The sequence below is a fragment of the Petaurus breviceps genome, unplaced genomic scaffold, assembly GCF_028583685.1.
Source record: "Petaurus breviceps papuanus isolate PSGF00001 unplaced genomic scaffold, PetGlider_PUasm1.0 37, whole genome shotgun sequence".
NCBI lineage: Eukaryota > Metazoa > Chordata > Mammalia > Diprotodontia > Petauridae > Petaurus > Petaurus breviceps.
Genome location: NW_027186296.1, coordinates 39,895,087 through 39,910,694, shown reverse-complemented (window position 1 = coordinate 39,910,694; position 15,608 = coordinate 39,895,087). Strand labels below are relative to the sequence as shown.

The window sequence follows — 15,608 nt, the reverse complement described above, 5'->3', positions numbered from 1 at the left end:
AGAAAAGAAGATATATGATTCCTAGAAGTCTAGATTTCACTTTTTTTTTTCTTTTAGATTTCACTGTTAAAGGGTTGCATATTGATAGTTCCCTACTAAATTAGTAGGGGGAGACTGAGAATAGACCTGAGGGATTGTGGGCAGCAGCTACAGTTAATTATTAACTTTATTAGCTCTTTTGATTTGTTATTACAGACTGGATGAGACAATACAGGCTATTAACTCAGGAGCCTTGAGTAAGTCCATAACAAAACTAGAAGGATCTCCTGACGAGCCTTTGGGAGTTCTAGTGAATCCACATCTGCCCCAGCCTGCACCCTTGGTAAGTATGTCTTGGCTGCTAATGAGAGAGGGTTGGATTCAAATGTCTTCTTATATTTTTGATGTCAGTTGCTTTACTCTCATTGTTTGCATATAGCTTTCTTCTCTTGTGCATCATTCTCTGGGCTTGTCTTATGATTCTGGATGGCCTCGTTTATATCATCATCTCAATTTCCCTGAGGACAAGTGGGGCCTATTAATCTCAATAGAGATATGAGTAACCGTGCTTCAGTTTTTTCTTTTGACATATGTTTGTGTTTGATATCTTTGTATGAGGCTTTTTCTGAATCTCTCCAACTGTCCTCCCTCCTATACTATCTTTTGTTTAAATACTTCGTATATATTTGTATTTATTCACTTTATATTTGTGTTTTATATATTTTTATATATACTTGATGTCTCCTTCATTAGAATGTTAACTCCTTGAGTGCAGGGATTGTTTTATTCTTTGTGCTGTATCCCCTGTGCCTAGCACAGTTCCTGACACATTATTGATCCAGGGCTTGATCAATAGAGAACTGGCAGGGGCGACTAGGTGGCGCAGAGAATAGAGCACTGGCCCTGGAGGCAGGAGGACCTGAATTCAAACCTGACCTGAGACACTTAACCTTGGTCAAGTCACTTAACCACAATTGCACTGTCTTCCCCTCTCCAAAAAGCAAAAAAAAAAAAAAAAAAAGAGAGAGAGAGAGAAATAGAGAACTGGCCTGGAAACCATAAATTCCTGGGTTACCACTGATAGATATTGACCATGTCAGCCTGGGCTAGTCCCTTAACTTCTCATTGCCCCAGACAGAAGACTCTAATTTGTAGAGAAGGACTCACTGACTTACACTGGTAGAGGAAGTCTCCTTACTTGGTAGTTTCCTTTGCCAGTGAATTCTAGGTCTTTTTTTTCTATGTAGATTTATGTTGGCCTCAGTACATGTCTGGCAATGCCAAGAGGAGATTTTTCTTTTCAATAACTTGTTACCTATGAGACCAGATGGTTAGCTGCTGCATTTTTCTCTGGTTTTAACACTTATAATGTAAGTGTGTGCCTCTATCTTTTTGTATGGGAAGAGACATGTGGGCTAGAATGTTGAATCTTTATTTAGGTGGTTTACTTTTTGGGGAAATTGCTCAGAACCCAGCAGTTTCATTACTTTGATACATATATATATATATATATGAAATGAAAATGGTTCCAGTAATGCTGATCTTCATACACATGTGCTGTTCTTTAGAGGCAAGGGGGCCTAGAGCAGAAACTTCGAGGGATAATTTTAAGATTCTAAACTTAATAACAAATGTAAGCACTCAGACAATAAAAAATTTTAAATCATACATAAAACCATAAATCCCAAACTATTAACAGTTTTTAAAAACTATTATTTTGTTAAAGTTTGTGCCTCTTTCTGAACTCTTCTTTGTATTTTTCCCTGAATTTTGGCTATTATATTCATATTTATCATTTCTAATTGTGTAATAATATTTTAATCTTCTTAATTACATCACTTTTTATTCATTCATTCATTCTCCTAGTTATTGCCATATTGCTTTCAGAAGGGATTTCATTAACTCCTATAACAGCCACTCTAGCTGCTTACACAGACATGTTGATAAAATATACTGCCCTTAAAAAGTAGAAGGGAATCATGGGCTTTTATATCAGACTCTTGTACTTCCTTTATGTATGTACCATCTCCATTTTATCCTTGTTAGGCAAAAATAAGATAGAAATTTCTAGGGGCAGCTAAGTGGTACAGTGAATAGAACACTGGCCCTGGAGTCAGGAGGACCTGAGTTCAAATTTGGCCTCAGACACTTGACGCTAGCTGTGTGACCTTGGGCAAGTCACTTAACCCCAATTGCCTTGCCTTTCCCCCCTGAAAACAAAACAACAACAAAAGAGAAATTTCTAGTAATTATTCACAGTATGATCCCTTTTATTATTAGAGTTGAGACTTGGTTGATAATTTCTGTGGCAAGTGTCCAGTTTTCTATTAACTTTTTGACTCACGTAAAGATCATCAGAGGCTACCACACCTCCAGTTACTAAATTAAACCTTATTCTTTCATTTTTTTTTTAAATAGTGGGTAGACCAGACAAGCTCAGCTCCACAGAGGAAGACTCTTTTCTCAGCAGGTTCTAATCTGGAGTTCAGCTCAGAGAGGAGCCGTCTTCGAATTCAGGACCGAGAATTTCAGGAGATCTCTGATGATGGTTGGTGCCTCAGCATGCACCAGCCCTGGGCCTCACTGCTTGTCAGGGGCATTAAAAGGTAATATGGCATCCAGGAAAAAGTAATCATGATGTTGAACTTGGTCGAGAGCCATCTTCTGTCCACCCATTTGTGATCCCCAGTAGGATCCATTACATAATTCCTTTGGAAGGGCTCCAATTCCTGTACTGATTGTGTTAAGCACAATGGGGTGAATTCTAGGTACTGCTGTCTGCCTTTTTCAGACTAAGAAACTGAAACCCACAGAGGTAGATTCTGCCTGTGGAAGGACATGGATTATAATTCCTTTCCATCTTGGCATAAAAATCCTTCTTTTCTTGGCTTTGCTTTTGTAGCATGTAATATAGCACCCTGTGCACTTGTTCCTGTTACTTCAACTTTCAGGTTTTGTTTTTTTTTTTTCCCTTAAAAAATTGTACCCAGTTTTGTGTATTTTTATATTTTTTGCTTTAATCAAAAGGAAAAGAAATCAGCTTTGGAATATCTTTTATTTAAAAAAAAAAAAAGCCCTGGGGGAGGCTAGGTGGCCCAATGAGTAGAGCACTGGCCCTGGAGTCAGGAGGATCTGAATTCAAATCCAGCCTCAGACACTTAACACAAAAACTAGCTGTATGACCTTGGGCAAGTTACTTAATCCCAGTTGCCCTCCAAAAAAAAAAAAAGCTCTGGTTTGGCAGAGGTATTACAGGGTTAGGCCATATATCATAGAATTTAGAATTGGAATAAAGCAAAGTGATCGTCTAGTCCAGTGCCTTCATTTTACTGGTCTTGGATTAAGTGACTTACTTACAGACTACTCCCCTTGATATTCCTATTTTACCTTTTTTGCATGACTTCTGGCAAACCTAGTGGAAATTGATGTTTATTATGACTTTCTTTACTCCAATATTAGAGTTACCCTTTGGTCATATTTCATTGGTGATGCCCTGGCTTCCTATACTGTTATCTTATTTAATTGAAATACTTCATAATCATTATCTCATTCTTTTAAGAATCCTATGAGTTGTTTGGTTAGATTTTTATTATCTTCATTTGACAGTTGAAAAAACAGAGATGCAGAAATGAAATTACATATCCAGAATGATACAGCTAGTAAGTGGCAGAGGTGGGATTAGAATTTAGTTCTCTGGATTCTTAATCCATTAGATCTCTTTTTCCATTATGTTGTTTTAGCAGTCTTTCCTAGAAAGTGAGAGTGATCAGTTTTTGCTCTATAGGTCATAAGAGTAAAATGTAATGGTTATGATTTCCTTACCAAGTTAGAGTATAGTGTCCCTGCCACCCTTATCCTCAATTCTTTAGATATCTCATGTCTGAAGATGCATTTGACTAAAAGTTTCATCCTTCCTCTGCATTGTAATAGGGATTGGCGGGTCTACATCTGTTTTCCAGACTGACTAGGCCTTCAGAAGTCTGTTTTACACATTTCATTCTCTGGAACGTGGGTGTCTTCCTTTCCCAGTGTAAATAACAGAACAGCTTGTTCTTTGCTGAGGAAAGCAGAATGTTTACGTTTCACTCTATTTTGGATCTAATTCAGCCATTTTTTACAACTGAAAAGAACAGAACAAGCAGCACCCAATACCACAATTACTAATACCACAAAAATAAAACTGATGTCTCTGGCCATGTTTGTGGAGAAGAGTATAGTCCTTGAGAGTTTTTAGGCCTGGAGGGCACAGCCTTTGACCTTATTTGGTATTCACAGCAGAAACGCAGAAACTTTATTAATAGTGGAAAACCAAAAACATTTTACACACCCTAATCCTAATAGCATCAAATAATAGTTTGGTCAGTACTGTCAGAAATATTGTATCTCATTTGGTTAAAGTGAAGGAGAAACATACCCTTATGATTCCTTCATACTAGTAAAATGTTTGGATATGAATGGGATAGGACATGAGTATATTCTTTTTTCTCTGACGAAAGGAGAATATGTTCATATCAATCAAAAACATTTTTTAAATGTCCACAGAAATTGTACTGCTATAATAGACATGATGTATTTATGGTTACATTTCAAAAGAGCAAATAAGAAAACATCTCTAAGTAAAATAATGACAAAAATACATGGAAGTGGAAGCAGTTTGATTTGGATCAGGAATTGTACAGGAAAGTTAGAGAAGTAATTAGAAAAACTTTTAGTTGGAGGTGAGCCTTTCATTATTTAAAGAAGATTTTTTTATTAACTTCTCTTATAAAGTTTTGTTATCTAAAATATATACACGTGTGCATATATATGTATATGTATGTATGTATATGAGAACAAAAGCCATTCCCCAAAGAGTAAGTGGTCAAATGATTTGAAGAAATAGCTTTCAAAACAATTATTAACAACCATATCACTAATAATAAGAGAAATGCAAATTCAAACATCCCTGAGATTATACCTCACAACATGCAAATTGGAAAAGATGATAAAAGATGAAAATGGTCACTGTTGGAGGGGTTGTGGGAAAATATGCATATACCAAAACATCATTGGTAGAGCTTTACAATTATTTTGGGAACCAGTTTGGAACAATGCAAATAAAATTACTAAAATGTCTATCCGCTTTGGCTCAGAGATTTGTTACTAGATTGATTCTCCAAGAAGGCCATTGATAAGAAGTGAGTTGCCATATACACCAAAATACATATCGCAGTACTTTTTGTGATAGCAAAGAATTAAAAACAAGGTAGATGTCCTTCAGTTGGGAAATGGCTAAACAAACTGTTGTATGTGAACATAATGGAATATTTCTGTGCTATAAGAAATGTGTGTGATGAATATAGATAAGCATGGAAAGATCTATATGAATTGATGAAGAGTGAAGTAAGCTCAGCCAAGAAAACATTATACACGATGACTACAGCAGTGTAAATTGTTTTACGGAAAGAACCCCCTCAGAAGTAATCAAAAGTGAATGCTGCAAAAAAGAACAAGCCTGGCTTGAAAGAAGAGATAAGAACCCATACTCCCACTCTACCTCATTGCAGAGGTTCAAAGGTTACTGGTGTGGTACATTGTATGCATTTACATACTTTTTTGATGTATTGATTAGTTATGCTGATGTTTTTCCCTCTTTCGTCTTTTTTTGTCTCTAAAAAAGATAATTTCTTATATGGGATGCCTCTCTGGGAGGGAAGAGGAAGAAAGATACTTGAGGAAATATGATTATATGAAAAAAAAAAGACATTTTAAAAAACAAAAAAGGGGAAGGATGCAATATGCAAGGAAAAGGACTTTCATTTTGTGCACAGTGGAAGATTTGGATTGGGTTATAGATGTCTTAAAGACTATGTAATTTGGAACCGGATGGAGAAATGGGATTACCTGGGAAAGAAGTCTTTTTTATGGGGGATATGAGAAATCATGAGAACAAATGAGAACAAGAGTGAATTGTAGAATGAGAATGTATTCACAAACTATACCTGTTATAAGATTTGTATGCCAAAATTTTTGTCTCAACTCTAGTTGAACAAATCTTATCCAGATTAGATAATCTTTATTCAAGATTTGTGGAATCCCCATGGAAATGGAGATTAGTTCTTTTCTACCCAATTTGCATCCTATTTAGGGTGGAGGGCAGAACCTGGTACACATCTCACAGAGGAAGACTATGGATAGCTGCAACTGCCAAAAGACCTTCCTCTCAAGAAATCTCAGAACTACAGAATACATATCACCTTCTTCTTGGAAAAGGTAACTTCCTCCTTTTGTGTGAATGTCATAGAAATGGATATTATTAACTAAAATTGTATTAGCTGTTTCACTTTTTTTCCCCACTTTACTCTCATTTATTTCCATTGTTTCTTTTATGAATGGAAGGAAAGTTTATCTACAGACAATCTTTTCTTTGGGGCAGATCAGGATCAACTGTTTTATGAGTTAAATTGTTGAATAAAAGTGATCCCTTTGTACACCAGAAATAAATGTTAGTCTTGGTTATCTGTGAGTCTCCTTTTGGTATGTGAGAAAGCTGATAATCCAGCCTTTCAGATATAAAAGTAAAATGTCTGTTGGGAAATCTACAGTGCTTTGGAAAGGAAAGATCTCCTTCAACTAGGCAAAGTTGGTTGGCATATGTAATAGATAACAAGTGAAAATTTCCAAACACTGTAGCTTTGGGTTCTGGAAAATGCCATTGTGATCTTTTGGATTGTCTTTTCCTTCATACTTCTCACTTCATGTGTAAGAGCTGCACTGTATCTATATGTCTAATATCTCATCAGTATGAATACTTTCTGAAGTGATATAAAGAACAGTCCATTCCTACCCTCTCCTGTGTGAATCTTGACTGTATTATCTTATAGATTCTTCACGAGAGGTCCACACAGTATGCTGAGGGCTTTTTAGTTCTCTTGACAGAGTGAAACGTGAGAGTTGTCCATTGGTTATCCCTCACTCTTATTCATGACTGGCTGGCCTTTTCCAGACATACATCTCTCTGATGACATGCTTTAAATTTTGTTTAAACATAGGGGCAGCTAGGTGGTTAAGTAGTACCAGTCCTGGAATCAGGAGGACCTGAGTTCAAATTTGGCCTCAGACACTTACTATCTTTGTGACCCTGGGCATGTCACTTAACCCCATTGCTTCCCTCTCTCCCCCAACAAAAAAACACACCAAAAATAATGTAGGGACAGCTAGATGATGTGGTGGATAAAGTGCTGGACCTAGAGTCAGGAAGACCTTAAAATTTAAAATTTGGCCTCAGACATTTAATAGCTATGTGACCTTGGGCAAGTCATTTAACCTCTGTTTGCTGCAGTTTCCTCAACTATAAAATGGGAATAATAGTAGCTTCCCTGAATTGTGTTGAGGATCAGATGACATAATTGTAAAGCTCTTTGCATTGTAAGCACTATATGAAGGTTACCTGGGGGGCGGCTAGGTGGTGCAGTGAATAGAGCACTGGCCCTGGAGTCAGAAGGACCTGAGTTCACATCCAGCCTCAGACACTTGATATTTATGTTTTCTCAGACACTTTTTTTTATAGGTCCACAATTTTTTCCAAGACTTTTGTATCCTCTGCTCTTTCTGATACCTTGAGAATCTGTCCCTTAGTGCTTTAAAAATTGTGTCAACCTCATACAAAAACCTTCAACAGTCACTCCACCCATCTTTGCTTTCTTCAGTGGTATTTCTGTTTCCTCATGTAACCAATCAGGTACTCTGATGTTTGCTGTAAGAATCCTTAAATTTATTTTTCCTGTTGCTGTTCTTAAAATTTTATCCTTAAATGTCATTGGGATAGACATAATTAATTGAGTCTTTCACCATGCTTTCTGAAAACTCATTTTTCCCTATAATGCTGTTTTATGAGGCAATGATGTCCCTAATTTACCATCTTCCTCCATAAGAACATACACATGAGTTCATGTTCTACACTGATGATTCCCCCTGACTGCCATATCTTTTTTCTTGCTGGGAGATATAAGTATTTGCTAGGTGAGGCCATTTCTGTACTTTTTGGCCTTGTGATGATTGATTTAAATCAATTAAATGTCCTTAAGGAAGGTTACTAGTCTATGTCGATATTTGTTCTTTCATCTAGTTCTTATTTTTGGCAGCAGTAGCTCATTTAAACAGGTCAGTTGTATGCCATAGCTTCTCATTTGTATTATTTTAGTCAGGTATTTATTTTGGTCTTTCAACAGTGGCCTTTTTGTAGACAAAATAGCTGATTTGAAAATTTCTTCTATGTTGCTAACCAGTTATTTCCTCATCATTAAAATATAATTAACTTCATTTTTTATTATGTTAGGTGATGTTCATTACATCTTATACTCCAACTCTTCTGAAAGTATGAGATTTCTGTCTAATCTATGACCCTAGTCTACCAACCTTTGCCCCTTTCATTTTTTTTACTCCTGAGCTATGTTTTTCACCTTCTTCTACTGAAGTACATTTGCTTTAAAGTCATGGAGTATTGAAGTATATATTTACTTAATTTGGAGGGTCTTATTAGTAATTTTAGTCTCCATTCTTTGCAACAGACATTGATGCAGATGTTGTACTTTCATGGTGATCACTGTGCTGATTCTTCTCCCAAGCACTGCCACATGAGGTCACTCAGTAACCTAGGAAATGATGCTTCTTTTTGCTCTAGGATGTGCAACAAAGGCAACTCCATCATTTGATTCTCCCAGGTTGAATCTGATCCATACTTTCACATAACTGCAACTTCCTTTTGTTTTTTGTTTTCATTTATAGTGAAAACGTCATGATTGATATGATTCCATCCTTTCAGTAATGTATCCACTCATTGGTCATTTGAAAAAGCTCTCATATTTAGATTATCAGTAGCTAAATTGTTTGTAGATGGTCTAAAAATGGGAATATTAATATTCTCTGCCCCATCTGCTGCCTCTCTGCCATTATTATTGAGCAGAAAGAGGTCCAGGACTAAGGTAAAAAACAGGTTTAAAAATCAAAAGAGGCAGAATTAAAGTTATGCTGTAACAGTATTTCTGTACTTAAGGCCTTACCAAAAAGTAATAGTAAGCATATACTTCCTTCAAAGAATAGGTCCAAATGGGTTGTTTTAACTAGTAATTTTTTAAAAAACCTGTAGTTTGACTTTTTATGGTTTCTCTTGCCACAGAAATACTTTTGATACCTGTGGCAGCTGCCTTTCTTTATTGCCAGATCTCCACTTGTCCTAAGAACCATACGTCCAGCATGATCCAGACCAAATGCAGCATGCATAAGATTTTTATTGAAAAAATTCCATTTACTTAGCTAACATGAATCCACTAGTAGGTCCTAACAGCCTGTAGTGTCTGGCTCTGTGTTCAATTTTGAGCTTCTTTCTCTGAGAAAGTATATTTTCTTTCACAAAATTGCCAAAATCAAGACTGAGCCACCATCAATAAGCCTAGAGTCAGAATTTAGATGTACTTTGTTTGACTTAGTATACTTGGCAGTGCTCAGGAGTAGTTTAACCTACTAAATTTCATTATTTTCATTGAGTTGATAAAAACTGGTCAATGACTAGCACTAGGTGTGAACTTTTATATGAATAAAGTTGATGAAAAAATTTTGGACTGCTTTCATATTGCTGCTAAAACATGAATATTTTTGCAGTTTGCCAACTACATTTCACCATTGTTATCAATAAAAAAATTAATATGGGCTGCACAAATGGATTTCTGATTATGTGGCCTGTTGCTAAAAAAATTTGGATGTCTGATCAAGTGAAATTCAGCAAGTTTTAAATGTTAAGATGAGACTGTGGGGCAAAAAAATGTAACCTGCAGGTGTTGAAGACTTGTTATCTTCAAAAGAAGTAAATTACGAAATATTTGTTCTTACTTTGTCGGCAGAGCAGTGTCTAGGACTACTGGAATGTGAGACTAACAGTATGTGAGACAGTAGAATTATAAGGAAAAATTTTGATGTGTAAAGACAAGCACACTTCTACGTGGAGCTGTGAATTGATCCAGCCATTCTGAAAAGCAATTTGGGATTCTACTAAGAAAGAGTCTAAATTGACTATATCCTTTGACCCAGTGCTCCACTGGCTTAGTCATATACTCCAGAGATGTCAGTGATAAGTAGAAAGGCCCCATATACAAGAAAATATTTATGACAACATTTTTTGTAGTAATAAAGAACTAGAAACAATTGAAAAATGGCTAAGGAATTTGTGGTACATATATGTAATGGAATAGGATTGTACTGTAGGCAGTATTGCCTGTGGAAGGCAACAAATATGAAGAATATAGAAAAGTATTGAAATATTTATATTAAAATAAAAGAACCATCCATTTGGAGCTAAAAGGGACCTTAGAAGCCATCAAATCCAACCTCCCACTATTTTACAAATGAGGAAATCAAGGCACAGTGACCTGGGATCACACAGCTGAATTAAGTGACACAGGGAGATCCAGCAAAACAGTGTACACAGTACACAGTGAAAATGGACAGAACAGTAGTAACAAAATGATAAAAAAAAAAATGAATGCTATGAAATTATATTCCCCCGAAAAAGACCTATGAGAAGGCACTTCCCCTTCTTCTTTGTAGAGATGGTTAAGAGACTATGGGTATGGAACACTGAACATAATATTAGGCTTTCTCTCTGTGTTGGTTTTACTGAAAATTTTTTCTTATTTTTACTTTTTGTCATAAGGGGTAGCTCTTTAGGAAGGGGAAAAGGGAAAAACATTAGAAAATATAAGTAATGTGAAAACACAAGATATTAATAGAAACAAAAAAAAATTTTTTTAGGAAGGGGGAAGGCAAGGCAGTTGGGGTTAATTGACTTGCCCAAAGTCACACAGCTAGTAAGTGTGTCTAGTGTCTGCGGCCGGATTTGAACTGAGGTCCTCCTGACTCCAGGGCTGGTGTTCTATACACTGTGCCACCTAGCTGCTCTAAAAACAAAAATTTTTGAAAGGAAACATTGCCAGCTCTGCATATGTTTTGGCTGTTAAATCAGGAACTCACCAGATTTTCCTCAAAAAAAAAAAAACCCAACAAAAAAAGAATTGTGCCAAATAGAAACCTCATCAGATTCCTTGACTATTCATAGTAAGAAAATAACAATGGAAAAGTTTGTTGTTGTTCAGTCATTTCAGTTGTACTTGACTCTCCATGGCTCCATTTGGAGTTTTCTTGGCAGAGATACTGGAGTGGTTTGCCGTTTCCTTCTCCAGCTCATTTTATAGATGAGTAAACAGAGGCAAAGAAGGTCAAGTGACTTGCCCAGGGTCACAGCTGGTCAGTGTCAGAGACAAGATTTGCACCCAGGAACATGAGTCTTTCTGACTCCAAGCCTGGCACTCTATCCACAGTACCACTTTGCTACCCATGGAAAAGCTATCCACTCATAATTTAAAACAGGTTTCTGAAGGACACTTTCAGATAAGAAGGAATTTTATATAATTGTTTTTTATATTCTTGATTTAGATTTGGAATTTCCTCGTGATTATCCATCAGGGTGTCTCCTTGGTTGTGTGGACCTGAATGACTGCTTGCCTCAGGAGCAATTTAAGGAAGAGGTGAGTGGGAGATGGTTATGTGGTAAGATGTTTGTTTTGTTTCCCTAAAAATGTGCTGGTGGAGCTAATCTTCAAATGCTTCATCACAGAATATCATTGGGATGGAAAAAAGCAGCTTGGTGTAGTGAAAAATGAAAAGAACACTAAATTTGGGGTTAGAGAACCTGGCTTAGATCCTGGATGTTACTTACCTATTTCCTTGACAAATCATTTATTTCACTTCTTCAGAGCTTATTTTTACTTTATCTGTAAAATGAGTAGAGGAAAAGGGAGGGAATGGTTTGGGGTGGACAGATAATCCAAGGTTTATTCTTGCTCATAGTCTTAAGATCCTAGATAATATCACCTGGAATTTAGAGATGTGGAGAGGCTTATGCAAAGGAGGTGCTGGGGAATGAAAAAAGCAAGGCAAGAATTGAGAGAACTTTCATAGGTGTCATTGTATTTCCTGGTATGCAGAAGGTCTACATTGTTGGTAAAAGGAACATTATCAATCTGTACCTGGAGAGAAAAAGAAAACAAAACATTGCCATCAAAATCCTAGCAACAAATGTGGCAAGACTGCTTCCTCACCCCTCTTTAGAATCTATCCTTAAAATTACTGAAGGATCTGACTGTCAAATTGATTAATTTATTAGAAAATAAAATGTAATTGCTTATGCCCTTGGGGCAAGCAGTCCAAGTCAGAGACTTATGATTATGACCAATACATTTATAGGGTCAGCCTTGACTTTAACTTACGATATTCTTTTGTCTCTAAAGTCTGACCTAAATTAGGACATTAGTGAACAGCAGAGGGAGCTGCAGACCTTTAGGATAAAGTCTTAAAATCTAGAGCCTCAGTGTTTTATAAACTACCAACAAGGTGGGAAAGTTCATCCCTGGACCATGCTTAAAGTGCTTTCCTAACAGTCTAGCTTTCTGGATATATCTGTGTAGCTTCTATCATCACTCATAAAGAAATATTTTTTAGCTGAATAATTCTCAGCAGAACTTTTTTCTCTTTCCAGACTTTTTTTTCTCATTGTTCATTGTTATCTTATTACCTCTTTTTATACATCTTCCCTTTTCCTGTTAGTTTTAGAAGATAAAAACTATTTTTTTATATCACCCAAAATAACATTTCTTCTAATTTCTTCTACATGTTATTTCTGTTTGATGATAATGTCTCTTTCCTTAACCCTATTTACTTAGACCTTTTTGTATGTAAACAGTATTTCATGTATACTGTATACACATACACACCCAATTATTTATTCTCTGTCTTGTCTGTACTCTTTCCATTAAACAGTGGGGCCCAGCTCTAGGCAAAATTGTGAAATAAACACAATCTGTCTTCATTTCTCCCCTTACCGACTGTTACAACTTCCTTTTCTACAGTTTCTTTTCATTTTCTCATTGCTTTTACTCCCTCAAATATAGAAGAAAGTCTCTAATATTTAGTTTGTGAATTATTTTAATATTATACCATCCCAATTAGTTTGCATTTTAAAAGAGAATCACATCAGATTTCTGATGCTACCTTGTATTTGTGTCTGTGAGAGAGAAAGAGAGAGAGAGAATTTGAGAGAGAAAATTAATGGATTTAGATTTTTGGAGAAGATACTTTCTTTCCCTCAAATCACTCTAATAAGCAACAGGCATAAGAATATATCTCCCAGGTTTTTTTTGTCTTTTCTAGCCTGTCTAAATCAGCCAGAAAGGGGTGGAAGGCTTGGATTCAGTAGTATAAAGTACTTTTGGAGTAATGGAAATACCAAAAAATAACAGAACATTTGGCTTTTCAGAACTGCCCAATGAGATCAGCACTTTTCATCATCTTTAGGTTCTGTATTTTCTCTCCTAAGGGCTCTGTGAGTCACCTCTGGACCTGCAGCAATTCTCCCATCTGTTCCCAGCTGTAGAAACTGGCAACTCTCCTTATGAATTCCCTTGATTTTTAGTAGTATACCAAGTTGCCAGAAGCTTATAGTCTTTTTCATCATCAAAAACAAGTACCCAGTTCCCCTAGTGTCAACTTTTCACTTTTTTCCTTTGTTATTGAGCACAATACTTGAATTTGTTTGGAGCTGACAGTCTTATCATGGTTTTCCTCCTTGTGCAAGGATCTTAACCCTCTTTTTTTTAAGATCTGTTTTTGCATTTTTATTTGTCCTTTGTGAACTGCTAAGATCGTCCAGATGGCCTACCTGGGTCTGTTTGGAGTAATGTTCCTTAAGGTATGGACAGCAAATATGTACTATTATTTCTTTCTTCTGAGAATATGGGGATGTCAGGTACAGAGGAAGACTAGTCCAGTCCTGTTTTGCCTTTTATTTCAGTAACTGAGAAAGGAGCACTAAGGAATTTATTTTATAAACCTCTTATTCCCTGCTCTCTTAAAAGGCCCATTTTTCACCACTATATTGCATGACATCTACTTGGACATTTCTGAGAATCAGCATAGTACAGTAGGAATAGCATTAGGTAGATATATGGATTCAAATTCTACCTCACATAACTCTGTGACCATGGGCAAGTCTCATACCCTCATCTGTTATTATTTCCTCATCCTCACTATCATCTGGAGATAATTATCCTTAAAAGAAGATCTGCCTCCTTGAGTTATTGTAACAATCAGATAAGATAATTTGTGTAAAGTGATTTGTAGACCTAAAGAGTGCCATGTAAACATTTTCTGTTGTCATCATCATTATTATTATTGGAATACTAATACCAAAGCAGGGATTTTAAACTTAATCTGTTGCACGACTTTAGTCAATGCTTCTCTCTTTTATTGCTTAGTTTCCCTTTCCTTATCCCAGCACTATTATTATTTGCCTGTCTGGTGGTCTTGACCTTTCTTAGATAAGTTAAAATATTGTACACATTAACTGTTCTTTGGCATAATATGATTGTCTGAGTTCCCTGAAATCCAAGGAGAGATTTTATTAGTGGGAGTTTTAAAGTCAAGTGTGGCTATACTGAGCAAGTGGCTTTTAAAATGTGTGTATAAAATGTTTTTCCCCAGGCTGAGAACATATCTGCCTCTCATCCTCCATGGGTAGTGTGGCAGGCATAGTTGTTCCATGCCAAAAGGAATCCCTCTAGGCTTCTCAACAGTGGCAAGTACTCAACCCTCGAAAGAGTAGGAGTAAAACTGAGAGACCTTAAGGGCTTGACTGTGGAGAGAAAGGGAAAGGATGGCTATCTAGTAAAGCTTTTCTTGCATTCCCCTAGAAGAAACCCATGCTGTTTGCCAGCGTTTTATCTGCCAGCAGCAGATGTAAGCTCTCAAAAACAGCAGGGAGGATGTTGACTGTAACAATGCATCAAGGCTTTGGTTTGCAACCTCAATAGTAAAGCAGTTAACTTTTTTTTTTTTTAACAAAAGACATTTTGATTGCCAAATCCATAACCATTAGCAGCTGTGGTTGTGAGCAGAGCTCTTTTCTTACACGTATAGTCTAGCCTAGACGTAACAGGCTTTCAAACAAAAAGTTGGATTGGTGGCTTTTTTTCTGTGTATGTATCTGTATGTGCTATTTTTATAACTATGTTCCATGATCAATTTGTTCTGTCTGAAATCTCAAGTATCATTGATTATTCTGTTTCTTCTGAACTGAAGCCATCCTCTTTTTGCCTGCTGCTGACCTTACTCCATTTTTCCTTCTGACTAGTATAATAATCAAGACTCCAAATCTATGCTAAGGTGATTCTGCTGCTAAATACCTTTATTCTATTGCTGTGATATCAGTAAGAGGACAGTTGTCCAGTGAGGAGAAGGGTTATTATTTGGATTCCTCTGTGATAGTGTTCAAATTTCAACTAGAATAAAAAGTTTTTTATAAAAGTGAGTTTTATCAAGTTTAGGGTACCACTGTGGGAGTAAGCAAGAAATTAAAAGATAAAGGAAACAGTATTTTAACCTAGCAAAATTAGATACTAGATTCCTGTTTGTATCTCAAAATATATGAAATTGGGGCGGCCAGGTAGCACAGCAAAGTAAGAGCACCAGGCTTGGACACTCAGCACCACACCCAGAAATAACTGGCCGTGTAACCTTGAGCAAGTTACTTAACCCCGATTGCT

The 15,608-nt window shown here is 36.4% G+C and overlaps 1 protein-coding gene across 4 annotated transcripts in view; it reads left to right on the top strand.

The window, feature by feature from the left end:
- TRIP4 (thyroid hormone receptor interactor 4) overlaps positions 1 to 15,608 on the top strand; it is a 374,079-nt gene that overhangs the window by 344,736 nt on the left and 13,735 nt on the right. For all 4 annotated transcript variants that reach the window (XM_069098326.1, XM_069098328.1, XM_069098327.1 and 1 more), the window contains 4 exons: positions 196 to 322; positions 2,398 to 2,585; positions 6,107 to 6,231; positions 11,446 to 11,537. In XM_069098326.1, coding sequence (XP_068954427.1) covers positions 196 to 322; positions 2,398 to 2,585; positions 6,107 to 6,231; positions 11,446 to 11,537 — 532 coding nt within the window. The remainder of the gene's footprint in view (positions 1 to 195; positions 323 to 2,397; positions 2,586 to 6,106; positions 6,232 to 11,445; positions 11,538 to 15,608) is intronic.